At 49.5% G+C, this 26,151-nt stretch overlaps 1 protein-coding gene across 1 annotated transcript in view; it reads left to right on the top strand.

Annotated features, from left to right (window-relative positions):
- The window catches only part of Grhl1 (grainyhead like transcription factor 1), a 48,014-nt gene extending 22,536 nt beyond the window's left edge, over positions 1–25,478 (top strand). Inside the window, exons 9-16 of the mRNA XM_038319638.1 lie at positions 10,631–10,789; positions 15,624–15,675; positions 16,052–16,191; positions 17,145–17,182; positions 19,244–19,335; positions 19,610–19,695; positions 22,577–22,641; positions 23,935–25,478. Coding sequence (XP_038175566.1) covers positions 10,631–10,789; positions 15,624–15,675; positions 16,052–16,191; positions 17,145–17,182; positions 19,244–19,335; positions 19,610–19,695; positions 22,577–22,641; positions 23,935–24,049 — 747 coding nt within the window. The 3' untranslated portion in view covers positions 24,050–25,478. The remainder of the gene's footprint in view (positions 1–10,630; positions 10,790–15,623; positions 15,676–16,051; positions 16,192–17,144; positions 17,183–19,243; positions 19,336–19,609; positions 19,696–22,576; positions 22,642–23,934) is intronic.
- The last annotated feature ends 673 nt before the right edge of the window (positions 25,479–26,151 follow it).

Raw genomic sequence — 26,151 nt, 5'->3', positions numbered from 1 at the left:
TTCTGTCTGGGTGTTCATGTTCCCCCGCTTTCCCGCTTATCCAGTTTTCCATTGGTGCCTCTCCATGAGGGTCAGGGAAGGCATTGATTGGCTCTGGGGTCCTGAGAGCTGGGTCCTACTAGGGCTGATGTCTCTATCCTTCTCCATCAGTGTCCTCTAACCCTGAACCTCACAGCTTGGCTCTGTCTGTCTCTAGTGAAGAGACTCTGAGAGCCAGAGACCATGGGAAGCGTGGCGTGAGAGAAAGCGGACATCGAGGATCAGTGCATATGGAGAATGTCAAATTGTCCTCAGTTACCGTGGTAACCTGACCAAAGCATCTGCCCCAGTTGAACCCACCTACCTTTTCCTTTCGCCTCTGTCGGAGCTTTTCTTGTGATGTGTATTGGGCAGTTAAAACTTTTTAACTGTCTTAATGCACAAGTAACAAGTCAGCGCGGGCTCTCAGCTCTAAAAGCAGGCCTTCCCCGGAAGTCAGTCTGTTGTATAGGAGCACAATGTCACTGGTTCACCCTTGAACTTCTCTGGACAAGTGTGACTCATTTCTAACATCCTTCCAGGGAGTTCTACACACAGAAATCAGTGCTTTGCCACTAGGGCAGAAAAACTGGCTTGAGAGGCCACGTTGCAAAAAGCTGGCGTCCCTGCCTGATCAGCCAGCCTGCCAATCACCTGTGCAGCTCTGGGAGGGGCCAGGCATGATTGGAGCAGGCAGCCTGACCTGAGGATCCTCCGAACTATGATGCTCATCATTGGTAAAGCCAGGGCTGCTCTCGGGTCTGTCATCAGTGAGGCAAGCTCCGTGTTCTCGGGAGTTCAGGGAAGGCGCGTTTTCAGCCAGGGAGTCATCGGCTGCTGAATATTTTGGCCAAGCCTGTTTGAGATGGACTGTTCTCTTTGCTTTTCTTGTCAGCTGCTGTGAATGTAGGTGGGAAAGAAGCACCTGAGGAAGCCTGATCTGAAGAGGAGCCACCAAGTGAGGACTTAGCATGGCCCAGGGACTTGGGCTCTGCAGCTCCAGAGCCCACACTGGCAACTAAGCAAGCTGTAGTCCTCCCTGTCTAACTGCGCTGTAAAGACGCAGATGGTCGGTGACGAAATCCCAGTCTTAGGGTTTCTGCGCTGTGATGAAACACCTTGGTCAGAAGCAATGTGGGGAGGAGAGGGTTTATTAGTTTTATGTTTCAACATCACAGTCCATCACTGAAGGAAGTCAGGACAGGAACTCAAGCAAGGCAGGAACCTGGAGGCAGAAACTGATGCAGAGGCCATAGAAGGTGCTGCTTACTGGTTTGCTCCCCATGGCTTGCTCGGTCTGCTTTCTTACGGCACCCAGAACCATCAGCCCAGGGATGGCTTCACCCACCATGGGCTGGGTCCTTTCCCAGTCACTAATTAAGAAAACGCCTATAGCCTGATGGTGTAGAGGCATTTTCTCAGTTGAGGTTCCCTCCTTTCAGATGACTCTCACGCTTGTCAGGTTGACATAAAACCAGCCAGCAGCACCAGTGGCAAGTGAGAGCTGGGGCTGAAAAGATGATACCCTGAGTGACCCGGTCCAAGTGTATTGCTGTCGAGAAGCACCATGAACAAGGGCCGTGTGGGAAGGGAAGGGTTTATTTCACCTGTAGGTTACATTCGGTCATTGAGAGAAATAAGGGTAGGAACTTAGGGGTGGGAACTAACACAGAGACTGCGGAGGAGCAGTGGACCCTGGCTTTTCCCCTGGCTCCCAGGCTCACCTGCCTAGGGATGGCACTACCTATGCTGGGCTAGGGCTCCTGGTGGTTTGAAAGAAAATGACCCCCAAAGGGAGTGGCACTGTTGGGAGGTGTGGCCTTGTTGGAGGAAGTGTGTCTCTGTGGGGGCGGACTCTGAGTTCTCTTTCCTCAGACTTCACTCAGCGTGAGTCAGTAGACTTCTTATTGCCTGCAAGATGTAGCGCTCTCCGCTCCAGCACCACCTCTGCCGGCACGCTGCCATGCTCCCCACAATGATGATAATGGATTTAAGTTCTGAAACTGTAAGTGAGCCACTCCAAAGAAATATTTTCTTTATAGGAGTTGCCATGTCATAGTGTCTCTCCACAGCAATAGAAACCCCGAGACAGCCCTCCTGCAGTGATTAATTAGTACTTAAGAAAATGGCCTCCCAGGCATGCTCACAGCCCTCTCTGGTGGAGGCAACTCCTAAATGAGGTTTATTATTCCCAGACATGTCTAAGTTGGTCTCACCAGCACAGTGGGTAGTGTGTTTGCTATGCAGGTGTGAAGGCCTGTGTTCCATCCCCAGAGCCCATGTAAAAGGTGTGTGCCCTCAGACAAGCAAGAGACAGCTCTTTATAGGGCAGAGAGCAATGTTCCTGCCCCTGGCCAACATCCCCACCAGCCACAGAGAACGCTTGGTGTCTGCAAGCACACCCAGGTCTGGGCCCTGGGCTTGCTCTCATGGTCCCTTCTGTCCTCCCCCTCAGGTCTCACCAAGAGCCAGTTCTTCTGGCAGTGTGTCCTACTATTTCTCTGTTTGAGAATTGGGCCCCTGGAACAAAATCTTCCTCCCTTAAAAAAGCTAGTCTGGCCGGGTGATGGTGGCGCACACCTTTAATCCAGGCACTCGGGAAGCAGAGGCAGGTGGATCTCTGTGAGTTAGAGGCCAGCCTGGTCTACAAGAGCTAGTTCCAGCACAGCTAAGACTGTTACACAAGGAGACCCTGTCTTGAAAAACCAAAAAAAGAAAAAAGAAAAAAAAAGTCAGTCCAGATTGTCAAGGCATAATTCCTATTGTTGACTGGGTCACCCACTCTGTGACGTCCTTACTACCGTTAGAGCACACTGCATCGTAAAAGCCAGAAGAGTGTTTCTTCACCCCCACAGCAGGAGCGTACTGCAGCATACAACCTTCTACCTGAATCTCTCAGTGGGATAAAAGTCAAAGCAGTGCCAGTCAGTGGTCATACTCCTTGTACTTGTACAGAAACACGGAGTGGCCGTTACTACCGTCACCGTGGTGCTGTAAGGCCGCCTTTTTGTTATTCATGGGAAACACCAAGGGGTAGTGAACCCCACATTCATCAATACTGCCATTCAGGATCTGGCTCAACTCCATGGAAGTTTCATAACATTTGGCTGATGGAGTCCAAGTGTTTTGGTTTCGAAGGCCAGGGGCCCAGGTGCTGGGCAAATGCTACACCTCTGAGCCACGGCCAGCCTTGAATTCCAGGTGTTTTGTGGATGTGCCCTTTTCCATGAATTTGATATCTGGTTCAAAGTTCCCAGGTTTCTCCCTACAGATTAATGCACTTGTTAACTTACATGCCAGGCTAGTCTCTTCACAGCCCATGGGTTTTGCCGGGATTGCACTCGCAGTTAGGAAGAAAAGCCCCAGCGGACTGGATGAATCAGAGGCTTAGGAACTATACTTTTAGCCTCTTCTGCTTTGCCCACGGGGAGGTGGCTCCTGAGTGGTCTTTTCTGAGCACACGTCCTGCCTCTTCGTGTCTCTTCTGCCCTCTCCCTCCTTGAGGGCAGACATGGGAGGGGCTGTGGACAGCATCAAGGGGCTGCCGTGATGCTTCTGGGACAGTCCTCGCATAGCAGTTTGAGGTGTGGGAGAGCATATGGACAAAACCCCCTGATAGATCAGTCCTCGGCTAACGTACATCCCTCATTTCAAGCTGCATTTTGCAAAACCAATGGAAATCTTTTTAAATATTCTGAGCGTATGAATTCTCAACCAGGAATGAGGAACTGTCCTAGAAAAATGGGCTGGATGTTTAAAAAGAATCTTGCAGAACATCTTTGGCCTGTTCAGTAGTTGGATCTTGTGATTAGGGGTTTGTTTTTGTTTGTTTGTTTTTTAGGTTTTATTTCCCTTGTAACGATTTTGGGTAGGAGCTTTAGTTGTGATCTTTTGAGATTACTGTTTTGATTGGTTGAATAGCATCACATTTTCCTCAAAATAAGCAACAAGGAAGTATAAAAACAAAAGTCAGCCTTGAAGGCTCTTTCCACAGTAGAGACCTTCCCAGCTCTCTGAAGAAGGGAGCGTGTGTGTCAGGCAGCCTTTTTGCAGATGTTAGCTATAGAATTGGAAGTGGTGCATGTGTGCATGCATGCTTGTGTCGGTACACTTATGTGTTCACGTGTGTTTCATGGAGGGAAAGTTGAGTATGTACCCATCTGTCTCACTCTTTGACTCCTATGACTTCTCTGAGAGACTGGAGTTTGCCCTGTGATGCTATCAAGGCGATTTGATCACCTGCCAGGAAGAATGGAGCAGTGTTTATCCTATACAGACTTGATTGTCTTGCTTCACTTTTATTCGTTCAAGATGTGGAATCAATCAATCAATCAGTCGCTCTTTAAATTACTTTATGTGTTTGGGTGTCTTGCTACTTCCCTAAGTGCAGAGAAACCTGGAGGTTGATCTTCTTCAGCTCCCCCTTAGCCCTGAGTATAGCCACACAGTGTGGCTCTAGGACTCAGTGAAACATCGTCAAGTCTGGGTTGGACAGCTCTGTAGACAATGAAAATGTTGGAGTATGAAAACACTCCTTCTTTTAATCCCAGCACTCGGGAGGCAGAGGCAGGCTGATCTCTGTGAGTTCGAGACCAGCCTGGTCTACAGGAGCTAGTTCCAGGACAGGCTCCAAAGCCACAGAGAAACCCTGTCTCGAAAAACCAAAAAAAAAAAAAAGAAAACACTCCTTCTGCTTTGTCCTTTTTGACAGACACGTGAGCCGGGCGATAGTGGCACATGCCTTTAATTCCAGGACGCAGAGACAGAGGCAGGTGGATCTCTGAGGTCGAAACCAGTCTGGTCTACAGAATAACTTCCAGGACAGCCAGAGCTATGCAGAGAAACCCTGTCTTAAAAAAACCAAGAAAGGCCGGGCGGTGGTGGCGCACGCCTTTAATCCCAGCACTCGGGAGGCAGAGGCAGGCGGATCTCTGTGAGTTCGAGACCAGCCTGGTCTACAAGAGCTAGTTCCAGGACAGACTCCAAAGCCACAGAGAAACCCTGTCTCGAAAAACCAAAAAAAAAAAAACCAAGAAAATGATGATGATGATAATAATAATAATAAAAACATATGCATTAAGTATATACATGTCTCTGGTGTCATGAGCAGAGGCATCTATGGTGTGATCCCAGGGGTTGCACATGGCATGCAGTTCAGAGTCATTGATGGAATCTCAGCCTGGGCACACTGGTTCATACAGAGGTGTTCATTCTGAGAAAATTTCTTCCTGACTTTGGGTAGCTGAGGATTGGCGTATGACCGTAGAGAATAGCAGGCTCTGTGGATAGCGAATGTGCCTGATAGGCATGTACCTCTGTAAAACACGCTTTCAGGTGCATCATGTATGAGGCAGGTTCCATAGCCTCAGAGTTTCGGAGCTGAAGGAGAGTTTTGGTGCTTTGAAGTATGCCAGTGTGTAGGAGACCATCCCCTTCACAGGGTGGTGTGATCCTGGTCGATCATGTGACTACCCGGTAGCACCAGAGGGCGGTTCTGGTGTCAGACCCACCCAAGCAGAGGTGTTCCAAATACTCAGCCACATGATCTGCCCTAATGGGCTTTGGGATGTGAAGGATTCCAGCATAGCTGTGGTGTGGAGCAGTGTTTGAGAGATGGGCTCCCTGGAGTTTTGGGTGCCGGGGCTCCCCTAGAGTGCTTGTCGGGAGGAGGGAGGAGACAAGAGACCTATGTGTCTACCAAGTTCCCAGGCCAAATGGAATGAAGTTACATGGCACCTTTAAAGTAACAGTGCTTATAGAAAGTAGATATTGTTAAATGTACTTTCGTGTGTGTGTGTGTGCACGCATGTGCACATGTATGCGGAAACCAGAGGTTGGTAGTGGGGTGTCTCTGTCAGTCACTCTCCACCTTATATTTTGAAACAGTCTCTCACTGAATTCAGAGCTCACCAACTCTCTAGAATCTCTAGACTGGCTAAAAGCAGGCAGACCCCAGTGATCCTCTCTGTCTCCGCAGCGCTGGGATTATAGCTGCCATGTCCAGGTTTTAGGTGGGTGCTGGACCAAACACAGGTCTTCATGAGTGTGTGGCCCCAGACTCCTCTCTGTTTGACTCAGTCATTTTATCTGCAGTGTAAGTAAGATTTGGGGCTCATCCTTCTCATCCACCATAGACAGAACATCACAAGGGTCTGGAGTTGAAAGTGACCTAGAGATCCTGTGCCTTGGCTGGTCACGTGACAGCAGGGTCCAGAGTTACAGCGCTAGTTAAGGACAGAGCACTTTACCCCTCCCCCAGCAAAAACATGGGGGGGCAGAGGTGTTGCTTTTTTTTTCTGACCTTTGGTGAATGCCTGGGTATCACTTGGTTTGGCCCAGGATGTCCTTGATGGCCTGGCATATTCTTCCATGATGCTACTGCATGAGACAGTAAGCTCTGGCGACTTCAGGTCGCTGTCCTTCAGAGAGCGTATGACTGTTTCCCGACTCATCCTACCTACTGGTATGGCTGTTTTATCTGAGGAAGGAGGCGTTAGGATGTGTCAGCCCTTTGTGATAACTTTTGAAGTCTAAGTTGAAAAGAATGTTCATGAATAGGAAGCAGATGCGTCTGAGGAAGAGCATGGAGCAAGACTGGGAGCTGCTTCCCAGAGGCTCTGCCTTCAGCCTGGTCCTGAAATCTGGCTCCTTTGAATAGAGGCTTGAAGCTGGAAAGCAAGGGAGGCCAGGTTTGGGTTGGGTTACTGTGAAATCCTCTTGTCACGGGAATGGCCCTTTGAGTCAGAGGCTTCCTGGAATTAGGGAGCTAGAGTGTAACTTTCCCAGGCAGCCATTTCTGAGTTAGAAATTGTGCCACATGGCCCAGGGTGACAGAAGTTTAGATTTTTTTCCATTTGGCTGGGAGCTGAAATGTACGGTGGTTTAGTAACTTTTGTTGTTTACAAAAACTGCCTTCTGCCGGGCGGTGGTGGCGCACGCCTTTAATCCAGCACTCGGGAGGCAGAGGCAGACGGATCTCTGTGAGTTCGAGGCCAGCCTGGTCTACAAGAGCTAGTTCCAGGACAGGCTCCAAAGCCACAGAGAAACTCTGTCTTGAAAAACCAAAAAAAAAAAAAGATTGTCTTCTTTTTTCACCCTTTTTCCTTATTAATTTTATTTTTCCCTTTCAGATTTCTTTTTTTCCTCATGTTTATTTGTGTGTGTGTGTGTGTGTGTGCACATGTATGTGCATGTATCACAGCATGCATGTAGAGGTCAGCGGTCAGGGAGCCAGTTCTTTCCTTTCACCATGTGGATTCTGTGTGCTAACCCCAGGTCGGAAGGCCTGATGGCAGGTGCCTTTCTTTACCTGCTAAACCATCTCACCGACCCCTGCTCCTTATATGCCTCCTATATCCCGTTTGCATATAAATGTTTTAAATATGTAGGAGAAGGCATCAAGCCAAATCATGGATTTTTTTGGTAAAGCAGTTCATAAATCCCACGAGCCACTTCCCGCTTGCGCATCCAGACTTTAGACACAAAGAAAGCAGGGCTGGGAAAGTGACTCGGTCAGTGACGTGCTTGTCTTGCAAGTGCGCGGGCCTGAGTCTGGTCTCCTGCACCCACGGGCAAAGTTGGATGTGGTAGCGTGCTGTTCCGCCTTTGTCACCCCAGTGCTGGGGAAGCAGAGAGAAGAGGGTGATGGCTGGGATCCCCTGACCATCCATCCAGTCTAGCCTCATTGCTGAGCTTCAGCCAATGAGAGGCCTGTCTCAAAGGTGGTAGATGGTGTTTAAAGGATGAAACCCAGGGCTGTCCTCTGGCGTGCGTGCGTGTGTGTGCGTGTGTGTGTGTGTGTGTGTGTGTGTGTGTTGTTTTTTTAAAATTGAGTAATTTTCTTTGTTTACTGGAAATCATTAGAAAACTTTTAGAAGCAAGATACCATATTGCCAGAGTATGAACAGTCTGGAGAGAGGGAGACGTCTGAGCACCCTTCATCGAGATCTCCAACCAAAGGATAATGTCTGTGGGATTAGGTGGTGTAAAAAAGGAGACGCTTCACCGTGGTTCACCACCGGAACAGCCTTACCAGCTCCCGGACCTTCAAACGTGGGAGGACAGCGCCCTCTTCTGGGCACAGGGATAGCTCTGTAGGGTGTCTAAAGAGCCCAGCGTGGACCAAAGCACCCTGAGCCTGTATGGAGAGACAAGTTTTATGTGGAGGGCAGAATCTGGCCCAACAGGCAGAGGAGGGCTGCGGGTGGACCTGACCAGATCAGTAAAGAGGCTGCCAAGGCCAGCATGAGGTGGGACTGTCAGTGCCCAGGGACAGTGAGAAAGGTCTGGGGAACGCTGGTGAAGGAACAGATAAGGGGTTATCTTCAGATCTTGTAATTGTATACGTCCCCCGTCTTTTTAGGGTGTTCGATCTTTTCCCACATAGGCAGAGTAGAATAACCCTCTAGCCCACTTTGCACCCTGCCTGGAACTGGCTCTTTGTTACTGTGGCTCTAATTCTCTTTCTCTCTAGCTTCTCTTTCTGTCCTCTTCTCTTCCATCAAATGCCCATGTAGCACACAGTCCTCGTCACATACCCATTTACAACCCAGGGCCATCCCTGCCTGTGTCTTAGCTGAGCTGGAAAGCATATCTTGACTGTTGGGGCCTAGGCACTGGAAGAAATCCTGGTTGTGTGGCATAAGAGTCTTTTGCATCTCTGGAATTGCCCATTTAAAAACAAAACAAAACAATAACAAAAAAACACTCCTATGATTCTAGGGAAATGAAAAGCACTTGACCTCAGATTCAAACCCAGATTCATGAAAGGGGGAACAGAGCATGCTCACTAGCTATGTAGAACCATAGAAGGGGAACGGAGTGTGCTCACTAGCTATGTAGAACCATGAAAGGGGGAACGGAGCATGCTCACTAGCTATGTAGAACCATAGAAGGGGAACGGAACGTGCTCACTAGCTATGTAAAACCATGAAAGGGGGAACGGAGCATGCTCACTAGCTATGTAGAACCATAGAAGGGGAACGGAGTGTGCTCACTAGCTATGTAGAACCATAGAAGGGGAACGGAGCGTGCTCACTAGCTATTTAGAGCCAAGAAAGGGGGAACAGAGCATGCTCACTAACTGTGCAGAGCTCCACCAGCTTTGCCGAGTAAGTTTCCTGTACTGCACTGAGTGTCTCCATTTGCTTTAACTTTGAGAAAATGAGCATGGGGTGGCCGAGAGGGAGGCGAGCCTAGGTGTGCCACTCTGACTTCCTCCTTGAAAGAGGGTGTCTGGGCTGGGAAGCTTCTCTGCTAATTGATGTGTGACTCAAGGACATGCCAGCTGTTCCGTGGAGCTGACCCTATTGGGCTTAGTGACACAGCCTGTAAAAACTGTCCATGTGGGTCAGTGGCACTTCAGATAGAAGCTGGTGAAAAGTAACGAAGGGGCAGGTGTGACCTTGTGCCCGTCTGCCCCTCTCTGTAGTGCCTTGTGACGGCCTGGAGGGGACATGTCCTCCAGTGGCCTACGGAGTTATTTTCTCCCATGTCCAAAGGCTCCCCCAGCCCATAATAATGTCTTCAGAGCTTCTGTATGTCTTAACCACATTCTGTGGAGCCTTCTTCAGTGAAGAGCATAGCAGTGTTTGTGATTGCTCAGAAGGCAGCATAAGAATTAAAACCCGTGGAAAACCTTGCCAATGGTAGTATCTACCCAGGCCTGTGGTGAATACAAATTATATTTAAATTATGGAAGCGCTGCCCAAAAAGACTCTTGGACATCATTAGGATTTTGAACTATTCTCTGAGGACTTGACCCAATATGGTTTGTTACCAAACACCCACAAGAAAAAGAAACGAATATACTCGTGGGCTGGGACGCAAGTGAGTGTTGTTGTTTGCTTGTTTTTCGAGACAGGGTTTCTCTGTGTAGCTTTAGAGCCTGTCCTGGAACTGACTCTGTAGACCAGGCTGGCCTCAAACTCTCAGAGATCTGCCTGCCTCTGCCTCTCGAGTGCTGGGATTAAAGGTGTGCACCACCACCGCCCGGCTGCAAGTAAATTTTATAATCAAACTATAGATTGGAAAAACCAGCTTTTGTTCAGTCCTGATACGCTAGGGCATAGCCTGCTGCGGACCACCTTGAGGTGACACCAAAGGTACAGGTGGTTCCAGAGAGGATGCACAACTGTCCTCCAGCAGCCAAGATACACACTGCAGTGTCCCTGGCAGATGACCTTAGCCATGAGGGCCACACTGTCTGCTTGTCCTAGAGACATCCTGGAAATAAACAGCTTCCGTGCACCCCCTCTTCCTCTCACACCTGTGCTCAGACTGCTCTCGAGATGCATCCTCTGCCGCCTCTAAGGATCCTGAGAGCACCAGCACACTGTCAAGTAGTGCCACCCCTAGATAGGTGATCCTGGGTAGTCAGAGAGCGCAATTTGAGCAAGCCGTGGAAAGCAAGGTAATAAGCATTGTTCTTCCTTGGTCTCTGCCTCAGTTCCTGCCGGGAGTTCCTGCGCTGACTTCCATTCATGATGATAAACTGTAATGCGGGGGAAGGAAAAAAAAAAGAATCACAAGCGTCTTGAGTGTCCATCATTTGAAGGCCGGGCTGGACTGGCTGCCGGAGCTGCCACTCATGGAGGCTTCTCTTCCTTCACAGGTGTTCATCTCCGTGAACTGCTTAAGCACCGATTTCTCTTCTCAGAAGGGCGTGAAGGGCTTGCCCCTCAACATCCAAATTGACACCTACAGCTATAACAACCGCAGCAACAAGCCAGTACACCGGGCCTACTGCCAGATAAAGGTCTTCTGTGACAAGGTGAGCGAGTGGTGGGCTTAGGGAAGAGTGGATGTACCCATCCTTCCCGGGCTTCTGCACAGAGCCGCTAACCTTAACCAGGCACTTACTGTTTTGCTCTTGCGTGAAAAGAAGCTAAGTGTAGAAGGAAGGGGAAAATACTCGCCGGGATGATATAATGTGAAGTTTTGTCGTTGTGTCCCCTGGTCCTGGGCCCAGACCAGTAATTCCTTTACTGACTCGCTTCCCGGAGGGCATTAGGCAGGCCATGCCCAAGATTTCTGCATCCACTTCTTTGGTGCAGCTGCTTCTCCAGGGAAACACATAGCTGCTTTTGCCAGGTGCAGAGCTAGGGCTCTGTGTCAAGTCAGACTCTGGCAGGCCTGTTGCATCTGACCACAGGAGGGCGCCTGGGACCTTTGCCTTCAGAGAGCTGTCTCCAACAGCCTGCCAGATTGGGCACATCTGCAGAGCAGGGTCTTTACTTGTAACAAATGATGACAAATTCGGCGGCTTAAAGCAACATCGTTATTATCTGTTGGTAGCTCCCTCTTACTGAGCTGACGTCAAGGTGTGAGCAGGTCTGCATTCCTTTCTAGACTAGCTCCAGCCTGTCTCCACGCCTTTTCCACCTGCTGGATGCAGCTTGCCACCACGTCTGTCTCAAGCCTTCAGTGGCTCACACGGGATCGCTCAGACCCCCTCTGCATCTTCATTATGCCTCTCTCTGATTGTTCTGCTTTCTGATTCCTCGTGATCACCTTGGGCTTCCACAGCTGACCTGGGATCATTTCCCCATCTTCCAGCCTCCCCTCTCCTTTGCCGTGTCATCTCCTGCCCAGCCCCGGGATCAGGTGTGGAGATAATGGACACAGGTGCTTGCGTGGGATGCACTGGAAGCAGTGAGGCACAGCTGGTGGGCATGAGGACTTGTGACCTAGGTCAGGCTCTCCCCATCTGACCACATTCCTCCGTAGCCTGGAGAAGACAGCATCATCCAGATGGGTGGCACCAGCACCTGAGAGGCCAAGAGAACTGGGAGACAGAGGCCCAGCCTGGGATACATGTGGGACGCGTGCACACACACCCACACACAGTCTCAAAGACAAAGCAAAAACCCTTAGAAGGATCTATCAGGGTATTTGTATTGTTTTTATAAAACTAGAGAAATTACAGTTTTATTAAACCTTTTTTTAAAGATTTATTTATTTATTATGTATACAACATTCTGCCTCCATGTATGCCTGCACACTAGAAGAGGGTGACAGATCTCATTTCAGATGGTTGAGAGCCACCATGTGGTTGTTGGGAATTGAACTCAGGACCTCTGGAAGAGCAGCCGGCGCTCTTAACCACTGAACCATCTCTCCAGCCCCCTCAAACCTTTCTTTTCACATCTGATGTTTATGTTCAGTCTTTCCTGACTAATAATTTTCGTGGTCATTCTTGGGAATTAATGGGTTCATTTTTGAGTGTCATGAAGGTGCTGATTTCTTCCTAAGACCTCTGCAGACCAGAGCTGCCTCACTGTCTCCTGCCCGCCTGCGGCCCTTACTCCGTCTGCTATAACCCCGCCCCACTTGTTACTTGCTGTCTTGTGATTGCCCTCTGCTGGCTCTCAGCTCTCATTTTATGAGTCTGGTCTCTGTCTAGTGAGAAACTAGAACTACGGCGCTTTGGGTGTCCTTTGGTGTATCCACAGTGTATTTCCTTCCTCAGGAAGCCGTGCCATCTCTTGTTAGAGTCGCTTAGCTGGTTTGATAAATGAGTTTCTCATCTTTCGGGAGTAGCAGCCATTCGGCACATTTTCAGAGGAAATGTGGGCAAAGTTTGGATTTCTAATCAACGGAACTTGGGTCGCTGCTTTTTCTCTCGTCCCATTGGTCCGTCCTTTTGGTTCTGACATGCTGTCTTATGCAGCCTGTGCCCAATATAGAAGCAAGAATGACTTTGACCTCCTGAGCCTTCTGCCTGTTTCCCTGAGTGCTGGGCTTCAGGCCGGTGCCACCATCTCTCTGGCTCCCACAGAAGTCTGTCTCCTCTGCAGTCATAGTCCTCTCTGCCCTAACAGGCAGCAGGTGCTTGGGGCTAACGTTTTGGGACAAGCCCTGCTGTGCCCGAGCACATTCCTAGCGGGTTATGAGGAGAGTCCTAAGAGCTTGCGGTCAGGTCCCTACCGACCCAGGACTTCCTTTGACATCTTTCCGCATCTGAACTGGAGTGAGCCCTTCAGCGCTTCTGCGTGAGAAGTGCTTATTTCATGCTCAGCTCTCTCTGTCTGTAAGGTCCGTCTGTCAGTTCACAGGTGCTGTACAGACTTGCAGCCAGCACTGCTGATGTAGCTGCAGCCATCCCGTTACACACTGCATTTTGTGTGTAAGATCTTCCTGTCTGTAACCTCAGGGAGATTCTTCTCTTCCACCGCTGGTGAGCACCTGAGTCTGATGTGGCTCCGTGTCCTTGAGTTTGCTAAGCATCTGTGTGTTTATGGCTTTCGTTGGGTTTGGAACATGTCAGGCCATTGTGTCTTCAGACATGCCTGCTCCTTCCACTCAGGTTCTCCAGTTACACCCGTGAAGTGCTTTGCGCTTCACTAATGGCCTGTCCTTGTCGTTTGGCTTTTCTTACTTCTTTCCAGAGAGTTCCCATCATTATGTGCTAGGCTCGCTAATCCTTTGCCAGGGCTGATATTTTCATCTCAGAGAGTTTAAGCTGGACCCATTTTAGATCATGACCCTACTTAGCAAGCGGTGGGTTTGGCTTTGTCATTGGTAGTGATGTTGTTGTTGCTGCTGTTGTTGGTTGTTTTGGGCAGTTTCTATTGTGGTCCTGGGCAGAAAACATGGGGTCTTGTGCACACTAGGCAGTCACTACCCCACTGAGCCACCCCTCAGCCCAGGCTTAGTTTTTGGATAACTTTTGAACATACAGGATAAAATGTCATTACTGACTTAATGTCTGTGCCTGGTACCCATGTCTGGGTCCACTTCCATGATTTGATTTCCTTTCTTTTGGGTGGATACCTGGCTGTCTTGCTGGGTATCTGGCCTTGTGCATTTTGCCTTGCTGGGGCTGGGTAGTTTTATTCCTAGGACTCTTCTTCAAGCTTTCCTGAGACCTCATTAAGTCTCTTGGAAACAGATTCGTTCAGATGTCATCCAATGATCCGATAGGTGACTCTTGGGGCCACATGTGTCATTATTCTGCTCTACTGAGCAGGGTTTTCCTGGGTATTACTCAGGGCCCTGTGAGGAGGGGGGAGAGTTTTTTTCCAGTCCACTTGGTGGAAACAGACAGTAGTTTACCCTGTGTGCATGTCGGGGGATGTTTCTCTGTCTGGGCTGTGTTTGGAGTAACCTCTTTGGACCCATGTACCTGGAAGCTGCTGAGTTCTGTCATTTGAGAATAGAGTGTGATTCTTTCTCTTGGCAGCAGCCTGAGTTTCTTGTTATTCTTTCTGGATATGGCTGATGATCAGTCTGTGAGACCACCTTTGGGGTGGAGGTGGAGCTTCTTGTCTGACGAGGTTACTGTAGGGTTCTCAGGAGGCACTGGGAGACATGCAGCTCTGTCCAGGATTGGCTATGACTTGCTTTTCTGTACCAGGGAGTCTGTGCCTGAGGAGGCCAGAACTTGATGTATTGTGTCTCCCTTGATCACTTTCCATGGTCTGTATTGAGGCAGGATCTCTCATTTGAACCCAAATCACCAGTTTGGCAGCTCCTGCTAGCCAGCATACTCCAGGGTTGTACAATCTCTGTCTTTTGTTCTCTGGGATAGTAGGTGGGGCTGCGGTGCCCACCCCCAGTCTGCATGGGTGTTGGGGATCAAACTCTATTCCTTACCCTTGTACTGCAAGCATTTTACCTGCTGAGACACCTCCCTGGCCCCGTATATAGCCGTTCTTACACACAGGCTGCACATCTACCGTATACACTGTCCCTGTACAAGGTGTTGGCACCTTTTAGAGCAGGCAGGTTTTGTGCTCTGCTTTCAGACCTGATGCTTATCATGTAATGATGCCAAAGATCAGCGAGAGGCCCTTCACTTCCTGCTTCCTATCAGGGAGGATATTTAACAGAAACATAGCCAACAGTTCCTACCTCACTGGGCAACTGTAAAGCCATCCATCTGCACAATCTAGAGACATTATCACTAGACAAAGGAGAACGAGTCTGTGTTTCATTGTAATGTGTCGAATGGTACCCAATTTCAGGTCATGCTTTTTACTAGTAAAGTTCTTGTGAATATTTGTGTGGGTTCATTTGCATGATGCCACAGTGGATATACATGGCACAAATACAGGACACAGCACAAAGACTACTAGTGACAGCCTTGTTTCTTGTGATTGAAACCTGATTATGTCTGTTGCTCATGGGCACCATGTCTTTGGTCAGAGCCACTGCTCTCTGTGATGACATTAGCCACACTGGGAATATTAACAGGGCTAAGTTTTATCTTTTTTCTTTCATGGTCCTTTCCTATGAAATGGGAAAAGGTACCCTCACCCCAGCAGGCAGTGGGATGTGCTAGCAGGTTCTCTCAGGTTCGCCTTTACCTCGCCACATCTGTTATCAAGAGGAATTGTGCTTTATTTGTGTCTAAAATGTTCCCTATGGGTGATTTCATGTAGCTAGAAACTATCTGAAGAAGCTGTAAAAGTGTCACTAGATATGTTAATTGTGGAAAGGGGTTTTTGTATGACATTTGCATACGCACCTATGATGTACATCAGTGAGAGGAGTGGGCTTGTAAGAGGAAGCAGGTGTGGCAAACCCTATGCTGGCACTCACTTCCAGAGATCCTAGTAGTTCCCAGAGGCCCTGATCTGCACTCTTGTCTCCTCTGCCTGCAGGGAGCTGAACGGAAAATCAGGGACGAAGAACGAAAGCAAAGCAAGAGAAAAGGTAAGTGCTCTAACTGGACTTCCCAGAGAATGCCTGGCTGCGGCTGTGTCCTGCCAGCCACAGCCCAGACCCTGCAGAGTGCTGGATGGGCGGGGGAGAGACTGACACGGCTGGCGAGCGCCAGCACCAAGGCCTTCCCCAGCTGCTGTGGAGGAGGGCAGGGCTGACTCACAGAACTGCAGGCCATGTCTTGGGTGGGCTCAGGCTTTTTTGGATGCTGGGTCTAGCTCACTCTGTAGATCATAGATCAGGCTGGCCTCCAAGTCATAGAGATGGAGCAGCCTCTGCCTCCCGAGTGCTGGGATTAAAGACGTGCACCAGCACAGAGGCAGCCATAACTATCAATCTCTTGGTGACTTGTGGCTTTGCTCCCCAGTTTCTGACGTTAAAGTACAGCTGCTTCCCTCACACAAACGGACGGACATCACGGTGTTCAAGCCCTTCCTGGATCTGGATACCCAGCCTGTCCTCTTCATCCCGGACGTACACTTTGCTAACCTGCAGCGGGGCAGCCATGTAGGTACCAGTCTTCCAGGAGAGGCTGCGCAATCTGGCAAAAGACTCCTTGGCGGTTTTCACAGTCAGATCGCAATGGCCCCTTGACCAATTAGTGAGCTCTCCTAAACTGATTACAATCGAGTGGTGAATGATGCTGACCCAGAGATACAGTGCTGACCTTTCACCCCAGGTCCATGCATATTCTTTCCTGTTGTAGCTCATTTAAAGGTGTCGAGAGTAGCCTCACATTTGGGGTTTGAGTCTGTGGTTTTATAAGTTCAGCTTGGGTGACACCTGTGTCCAGAGACCCCTTCTTGTAATTCCCGTTACTGGATGTCATTGACATGTGCCATGTGCTCTACAGCCATGTCTTAGCAACCCATGCTAAATTTAAAATCCAGCCGCACCCTGCCTCGTGGGACAGGCATTTCGGGAGAGTGTAGCTTTTCTATACTGAGGTCGGGTAAATTCACAAAGGAGACCCTGCCATGCAACTTAGTAGACAGATTTCTAAGGGACTAATGAATTGTCAGAGGTGTTGGCCAATCCTCTAGTGCTAGTGAAATTCCTCAGAGCAACTGGAGGCTGCAAGGTTTTTCTGTGAAGGGTCCGGTGCCAGTAAATATTTCCGACTTTTTCGGTCTGTGTGGTCCCCCATCGGCTGTTCCCACTCTGCATTCTGTTGCAGAAGGAGCCACACACAGTGAGTGGCTGACAGAGTCGGGGCATCTAAATGTTTACATCAGCCAGCCTCCATCACAAAGACCAGGCCCCTGGGTCAGCAAGTCAGAGAGAGCTCTAAAAAATCTGGGTGTTGAAAAATACGGCTACAGGATTGTGTCTTTTAGAAGAAGGGTTTGGTGTTGGACTGGCCACATTCAAAATAATCTCAGTTTGGGGCTGATGTACATGTGGTCTGCAGCATCTGCACGAGTTTGGAAAGCGATCTGAGTCTGTGTCTTTGGCCTTAGGTTCTCTCCATGCCCTCGGAGGAGCTGGAAGGTGAAGGGTAAGGCTTACATTTTGTTCCATTCTAATGCACTCAACCCACCAACAGTGTAGAGATGCAACACAAAGAACCTGCTTTTCCTCTGAGCTGCTTAAGCATAGTTTCTCGGCCAGGCGTGGTGACACCCACCTGCCATCCTAGCACTGCCAAGACCGAGGCAGGAAGATGTGACTTGCGGCCAGGCCAGGGTGTCAAAGAATAGAGAGCTGACCCAGAGCCCCACTGTTCCTGAATATCAGGTCTGTTTCCTGTTAACAAGGACCTCGCTTGTATCCACAGTGTGGAAGGGAACACTGCTGGCTCAGTCACAGGCCCATTCAGGTCACACTGATTGTGCAGTCACAATGATTGTGCAGTAACACGGTCGTGCAAGGCTAGATCCAGTTCAGAGCCTCCATGTGGTGTGTCTTTAACTTGGGGGACATCTGCAGTAAGGCCTCTCCGTGTACCCCAGATGTGTCCTCCTCCCCTGGGTGCCCCTCAGTTTATCTCATCCCTGTGCCCACAGTGCCCGTATGACTAAGCCTCTGCTTAGATGTCATCCCTTTTCTCATGTGCTACGGGGACAATACACTGTACCCCGTAAATCCCTCATTCACCTCCAAACTTCAACCTGCTCACTGATCTCTGTCAGTACAAGGCTCCGTTTCTCACTTTAAGCTGTAAGCCATCCCGTCCACCCACAGGAATTCACCGACTGCCGCTGTTGACATGAGGCTCCTATTCCTTGGTGCAGCCCCGGTCCTTTTGACTTGTATTCAGTGCTGGTGTCTTCCTTGTCTAACTACAGAACCAGTCTCTTGTCCAAGAAATGCTGATTTCCCATAAAGGAGGCAGTGTGTAGAATCCAGGACTGGGGCCCCAGATGTCCCTCTGAAGTCTTGATGCTCCTCTCTGTAGGTAACCTGCTCATCCCTGTGGGCTCCGTGCCCAGAAGTCCCCTGCTATTAGAATATCCATAGCCTACACAGACCCCAGCCTGGCTCGTCCTTAAGATGGCTTTGGGACTGAACTTTGAAGACATAGTGGAGTCTGCTTTGGGCATTCCTTTTCCTACTCACACAGGAGTGCATAGAGATGAACACCCAGCTCTCGGCGGCTTCCTTAGCCCTCTCTCCCTGCATCTCGGTTTGGGTTTGTTTTTTGAGACGGGGCTGTACCCTGGCCCAGGCTGGCCTAGGACTCACTGTGTGGCCCAGCCTGGCATCCAGCTCAGGAGCAGTTCCCACCTCGGGTTTCTGAGTGTTGTGATCTCGGGTCCAAGCCCCTGTACCTGATTCTCTGGGTTCTGTTTTTGCTTTCCTTCCACTCCGACCCTCTCCCAACCTACATTTGTCACCACTAAGCCCGTGCCATGGTTCCACTCATGGTGTCTCAGACATGGCCTCCTGCGGGCACCTTCACCAAGTACATGTTGCAACCAAGGAGCTGAGATGGACTGATCCTTTCAGGCCTGTGCTGTCCTTACTTCTGGTCATCTGTCTCTTCATTCACCCCACAGACCCTTCCCAGAACAAACGTCTTTGCCAGAAGTAGCTCAGACCCCTGCACTTTCCTCTCACTGCTCCTTGTCCACTCTCCCACACTATTTCCATGGAAGCCTTTAGAAGCTACACTGTGGTCACAAGCATTCTGATAGACTGTCCTACCTGTGGGCCTGGAATTTCCTGCAGCATAGACCACACCTTTTGGCCACAACTGTCCACCTGACACAACATGCTGAGTCCCCCTGAACCGAGACATAAAACCCATGATTCCTTACAGCTGAACGAAGGCAGCAGCGGCCTGTCTAGTGTGTATTGTGTCACAGCGAGCGTGGCTCTGCTTTCCTGCGCTCAGTGCTGAGTTAGTGGAAGGGATATCTGACCGTGGAGCCCTCCGGCATGTCACTGGGGTGGCCTAGGCCTGACAGCCCTGCCCAGGTTGTCGTCTGGCTTGGACCCCATAACGAATGAAAAGAGTCTGAGTGTAAAGTACAGCAGCTCTAAAGAACCTCCCTCCTGCTCACGCAGTCAGCGGAGTTGAAGCCGATGATCTAACAGTGCTTTGGCTCCCCCACAGGTCTGTCTTGAAAAGGGGGCCGTTCGGAACCGAAGATGACTTTCTAGTTCCTCCACCAGCTAAGCTGACCCGGACAGAAGAACCGAAGAGAGGTGTGTTGGGTCCCAGTGGTGATGAGGGTTCTTAGCTGGCAGTGAGCTCATGGTCTCACCCCCTGCATGTCCGCCCTTCAGACTGCCACCTTCCCGAGTGTGGGGGGAGGCAGAGTTCAGGGGAAACTGCAGTCGACTCTGGGGCTCACACTGAGGTGGCGTGTGTTGCTCTCCCTCCTGGGGCTGTGTCTGGCCATCTTAACTAGCACCTGTGATCCGTTGTTGTGAGTTTCGCTCGTGTGAATTAACTGCTTTTCTTCCCTGTCCCACCCAGTGCTGCTCTATGTCCGAAAGGAGGCCGAAGAAGTCTTCGATGCCCTGATGCTCAAGACCCCGTCTCTGAAGGGCTTGATGGAGGCGGTGAGTAGGACGCACAGCTCAGTCCCTCTGTAGACATGGAGGGAGCCTCACAGACCCAGTCAAACATTGTTAGACAGCCTGATTCCTCTGTCACACCGGAGCCGTGACCTCTTTTCCCAGCCGTCCTTTGTGGAGAGCACTGCGTGCCTCTGACCTGCGTTGGGCATCCGCGCTTGACTGCAGCTCTGTCTGTCCCTTGTGACCAGCCTGGAGCTGGTAGGTGTACTGAATTCCATTTGTGATGGCCTAGATTGAAGAGAAAATTCACATAGCAGACCGCTTAGAAGTTGACAATAGTGAAGTCTTAAAACTGTCATCCATAAACTAGTAGTTCAGTCAGACTTAATAGAGCATCTGTAATTTCCAAAACTCTAGAAGCTAGGGCAGAAACATTGAGAATTTGAGACAAACCTGTCCCCAAACAAAAACTCCAGCTCCCGGTCTATCTGCTCCTCACTGGGGCTCCAGTCTTTCTCTGCTCCTCATTGGGGCCCCAGTCTGCCTCTGCTCCTCCCTGGGACTCTCGCCTGCCTCTGTGCCTTCCTTGTCTTTGCTAACATGGCAGACCTTATCCAGAGTACATCTGGGAGGATGTAGAGGTGTGACCTGTGATGACCACCAACCCCCAGAGCTGAGCTTATGTCCCCGTGGGTGTCAGGAGAAGCATGGGAGGAGGGCTGCATGCTGACTCCCTTTCTGGTTTGTCTTGGCCAATATCCTAGCACCAGTGATGGCTCCTGACACTTTTCCACCATAAGCCCATGCAAATCACAGAAATCTTGATCTCAAAGTGATGCATATTTGAAATGCCCCTTAGCTCCCTTAACAACTGCAGCATGTTGAACCCACTTGAAAAATCTTTTAAAAACAAACACAAAACCTAGGTCCTGCTGTGTAGTCTAGACTGGTCTGGAACTCATATAGCACAGTCTGGCCTCAGACTCCCCATTGCTGGGATTTCAGGCATGGGCTACCACTCACAGCTTTATCCGGGTGCCACTGTAGGCACTGGAGCCACCAGACTAAATGACATAAGCCCAAATGGAGTGGTCTGCCCAGACAGGAAGACAGAGAACAATGAGATAAGCCAGAGATCCACAGGGAAATGCTCAGATACGGAAAGTGTAATGAAGGTGCATAAATCAAACGAGGTGACGGTAGTCCCCGCATCCCTCAGTGCGACCCTTCCTGCATTAGCCTCCTGAGTGCTGGGATCACAGACATACTGATGGAGGATTCTCATTGGCTAATAAACAAACTGCCTTGGCCAGCCCTTAGGTGGGTGGAATAGACAGAACAGGAAGAAGAAAGTGAGGTAGATGGCTCAGTCAGATGCCATGCCTCTCCTAAGTTAGCCAGACTGCCGTGCCTCTCCTCAGGGAGAGAAATGCCATGAAGCCAGCCACCAGGTCAGACATGCTGAATCTTTCCCGGTAAGACACCCCTCGTGGTGTCACACAGATTATTAGAAATGGGTCAAAACAAGATGTGAAAATTAGACAATAAGAGGCTAGAAATAATGGGCCAGGCAATGTTTAAAAGAATACAATTTGTGTGTTGTTATTTTGGGGCATAAGCTAGCCGATGGCCGGGAGCTGGGCATAATGAAAAGCAGGCCTTCCTGCAGCCTCCTCACTACAGAATGGCGCCCAACATGGGGCTCGAACCCACGACCCTAAGATTAAGAGTCTCATGCTCTACCAACTGTTTGTATGTTGTTATTTTGGGTGAAAAGCTAACCATGCAGGAGCTGGGCGGGATAAAAAGCAGGCCTGCCCGCAGCTCTACACTACAGAATGGCGCCAATGTGGATAACTGAATCCACAATGTTTAAAAGAATACAATTTATATGTTGTTATTTCGGGGCATAAGCTAGCCGATGGCCGGGAGCCGGGCGGAATGAAAAGCAGGCCTGCCCACAGCCTCCTCACTACAGACATACCCACCATGTTGGCGTTTGATTATACCTGTGTGACTTGTCCGTAACTTTCAAAGATGAATATGTGCCATTTGTCAGACCAGCAGCATGAACTGCACAGGGTAGGCCCGGCATGCACCGGGGCTTCAGTGGGCAAAGCTGATTGGCTCCTAGATGGAGCAGAGGTGGCAGGACAAGTCAAGGAGCTGTCACAGGGAGCTGGAGCCACTCTGACACAAGGCCTCTCGATCACAGAGCCAGCCCTTGGCACAGGGTCCTAGCTATGGATGGTTCTTTCAGTCAGTTGACTTGTTGACATCTGAATTAATTAGGGGAATCACCAACTCCCTCTCCCCAGGACATAGTCCCTTTGTTTAAGCATCTTTTAAAAACAGGAGGCTGTGGTGATGCACGCTGCCTTTAATCCCAGTAATTAGGAGACAGAGGCAGGCGGATCTCTGAGTTTGAGGCCAGCCTAGTTTACAGCGGAGTTCCAGGACAGCCAGGGCTACACAGAGAAACCCAATATTGGGGGGAGGGGAGGTAGTGCAGGACAGGAGGAATTACAAATTTGAGGACAGCTTTGGCTATAGTAAGATCTTGTCTCAAAATACACACACACACACACACACACACACATACACACACACACACACACACGGATGAAAAGATGGGTCAGTGGTTAAGAGCACTGGCTACTCTTCAGAGGACGTGGGTTCAGTTCCCAGCACCCATATGATGGCACACAGCTGTCCATAATCCTAGAGGATCCAGAGGTACCAGGCATTTTGTGGTACAACAGACACCCATGAAGACAAAACACTCATACACAAAAATTCAAAATTGATAAATGTGTACACACATAAGTAAAATCTTTAAAAAAAGATAAAATGGAAAGCTGAGTATAATTGTATGGTTTTTTTTTTTAAACTTTGACAATATTCTTATTCTCTGTTCTTTCAGATCTCAGACAAGTATGATGTCCCCCATGACAAGATTGGAAAAATATTTAAGAAGTGCAAGAAAGGGTGAGTAATGGCCGTCTTCTGTGTGCCCCTGAAGACAGCTGTCCTCAGCACTGACATAACACACTGTCAGCGGCACACAGCCCAGAAGCAGCCAGAAAATGCAAGTGTTAAATCTGGGCTTTCTGTTCTTATTTGTTTGTGGGGGAGAAAGCGGAAGAGTGAATCAGGGTCACACTCTGTAGCCCAGGCTAGCCTGAACTCATGACCGTCCTCCTGTCCCAGGCTCCCCAGTGCAGGGAGTGTAGGCGTGGAAAACCATGTCTCACTTTCTCTTCCTTATTAAATTTGAAGATCGGTCTTTTCAAGGGATAAAAAAATCTGTATTTGCACTTCCTGTGCCTGGCAGCTGTGAAGCGGCTCCACACTCGGGGTGTGTGCTGAAGCTGACAAGGGTGTCCGGACCCTCCTTTCCCATCACCAGCCAGGAGCAAGGCTGGACACACCTCACACCACTCTCCTTGTGGTTTAGCGATGTGGAGCTGTGACTCAAACCAGTTTTGACTGACCCCAAAGTCTTTCCCTTCCTTCTTGAACACCCTGCCCTTGGTTGTATTTTCCAGCTATAGAAAAATGCTTCTTGTCAAGAAATTTTTAGTATATTGTGTGTGTGTGTGTGTATGTGTCTGTGTGTCTCTGTGTGTGTCTGTGTGTCTCTCTGTGTGTGTGTGTCCATGGAGTCAGTTCTCTCCTTCTACCCCTGGATACTGAGGATGGAGCACAGGTCGTCAGGCTTGGCCGCCAGCATTGTCACCTGCTGAGCCATCTTACTGGCTCCAGAAGCTGTGATTTTTAGTTCTCTTTAGCATGAATAAGCAGAGTACATAGTATAAGGCCTTTTTCTCTTATTTCTTGACCAAATGCTAAGGAATTTTCTAGATGACTTTGACAGGAAGGGTTAAGCTTAACTACTTTGTTTAAACTTTGGGGGTGGCTTGCCAGGAAGGGTAATCTGTCAGGCGGCTATGACTCTGGAGATGAGTTGTACTGATTCTAACGTAGAGCCACCCACATCGGGTACCATTTAGGGCGTGAATACTCCAGCATTTCCTGTCCGTCACACCACCAGTGTTTCTACCACTGGTGGCCTTAACTTGGTTCCCTCCCTACATGGTCCTCACTGGTCCCCACCATAGGCACTATGGGGCACTCTGTCTCCTGAAGGAGGCAGCCACCGCATGGGAGGGTACAACAGTGTCCCCACAAGTCACAGTCAATGTCCAACTAACAAGAAAATCCAAGCCTCGCACCAGAGCCAAGTAGGACGGTGGGAACTGACACCCTGTCTTTGTCCAGCATCCTGGTGAACATGGATGACAACATCGTGAAGCACTACTCCAATGAAGACACCTTCCAGCTGCAGATTGAAGAAGCCGGTGGGTCGTACAAGCTCACCCTAACAGAGATTTAAGGTGTGGGGCACTCGGCCCCCAGGTGTGGGAGTTCAGTGAGAGTGTTCCAGAACTTACAGTTCGGCCAGCTGAGGAGCCCGGGCACCCACCAACATCTTGACTATCAGGAAAGGAACTTTTCATGCAGGAGATGACGCTGTGTATATCATGCTGTGTTGGTGTTTCCCATGTGATAGAAATCCATGCGTTGTTGTGTTTGAATTTCTGATATGCTTAGAAAGCAAAACATGAGAACTTTGTACCGGATCGAACAGACCATGGGAACCTTTGGGGTCTGCTACATTACTTACCAAATCTCGGGAGATCTGCCTATGTCCGTGATAGCGGTGGGCTGCTGGCGGCCGAGGGTCAGGAAGGCAATAGCTTGTCTTTGAGGATCTTGTGTTCTTGCCTGACCTCAGTCTAACTCCAGCTGCCTTTGGGGAGTGGGCCCAGCCCTGAGCAATAAAGGATTGAGCCCTCTCCCTCCACTTCTCCTCTTCTGATGTTTACTAATTAGGGTGCATTCCTGGAACCCTCCTTGCAACTTCCTTGGACATACCGACTACCTTTCTTATGAAGAACTTTAGGGGGTGGCAGCATGAAGTTAGTTCAGTTAAAGCTGCGTTGTATATAAGTGCAATATCTTTTTGAAGGTCTGCCTGTAAATGTGTACATACATGTCTAATATAAATATATAATATATAAATACAGCATCTGTGTACAGATAGTGGAGGCGAGCAGGAAGATCTACTTTGCAAACCCTCCCCAGAGAAGAGGGTAAGCTATTTTTGATAACGTGGACCAAGCAGGTGGAATGCATTTTCCCAAACACAAGCATTCCCTAGCATAGCAAAAAGCCATCTCAAGTAGCAGAGCCACCTGCTCTTGAGAATGCCGTCACCATGTGGGTTTCTACACCCTGAGTGGAGCTAATGGAAGACTCAGCTGCAGCTACTGTATGGGGTGCGTATGCAGTGTCAACAAAGCTGTGCCCGTGAGGATCACAGCTGTCATCGGGAGCCAGCGATGCACCCCAAAACAGGCCTACATCTGCGAGCACCGTGTTTCAGAACTTCCAACCGAGGCTACCGTGCGCTAACTAGAGAGCTCTCATGGATTTACATCACTGTGGCAGGGGAATGTTTTGTACACACTTAAATATTTAAGAAAAACTTTGCAATGCAATTTTATAACAAATCCTGTAACAGAATACAATTGCGGGTCTCTGGGTTCAGGGAACTAGAATAGGTCATTTGTATGAGTAGGAATGTTAGCTGTATACTTAGGTAAAAATATTCTAATGAAGTATGTGAACAAAAAAGCTGGTTTTCTAAGCTACGGGATACGGGTCATATAACACTATTTTATATTTTGTTTTATGAAATCAATTTTACTTGTTTTAATTGTATCATTGAATGTGTTTTAAACTAAAGGGATTTAATTTTATATGTCTGATTCACAAGATGTCAGCTCCTGTTACTTCATGCGACTCCTTCACTCCATCCTTTTCCATTGCCTGACCAACCTGGAACTTGCTATGTAGCCCATAGCTCAGATTCAGAGTTCTGCTTCCCAGGTGCAGGGATTAAAGTCATGCACCACCATAACCTCCCAGCCCTGGGATCGCATCCATGCACCACCATAGCCTCCCAGCCCAGCCCCAGGATTGCATGCATGCACCACCATAGCCTCCCAGCCCCGGGATCACATGCATGCACCACCACAGCCTCCCAGCCCCGGGATCGCATGCATGCACCACCACAGCCTCCCAGCCCCGGGATCACATGCATGCACCACCATAGCCTCCCAGCCCCGGGATCACATACCTGCTCCACCATAGCCTCCCAGCCCTGGGATTGCATGCATGCACTCATGTGTAAAATACACCTTTAATGAACATGATGCAATCAATGACTCCAGCTCCCCTGGAAGATTTCCCATTGTGCACATTTTCCCACCTTCGTCCTTAGGCCCGAGTCCAGCCTGTGCCCACAGCAGGGTTAACTGATGACTCAATGGCTCAGGGCCAGCGTGGGGAGCCAGAGTTGATGGCAATTTCCCTGTGGGAGCCCTTCCTCCCAGCCCCTAGGGCTGCCGTTGGCTCCCTCCTCACTCAGCT

This window comes from Arvicola amphibius, chromosome 2 (assembly GCF_903992535.2).
Source record: "Arvicola amphibius chromosome 2, mArvAmp1.2, whole genome shotgun sequence".
Classification (NCBI taxonomy): domain Eukaryota; kingdom Metazoa; phylum Chordata; class Mammalia; order Rodentia; family Cricetidae; genus Arvicola; species Arvicola amphibius.
Note: the sequence above shows the minus strand (reverse complement) of the source record. Positions and strands in the feature narration are given on the sequence as shown.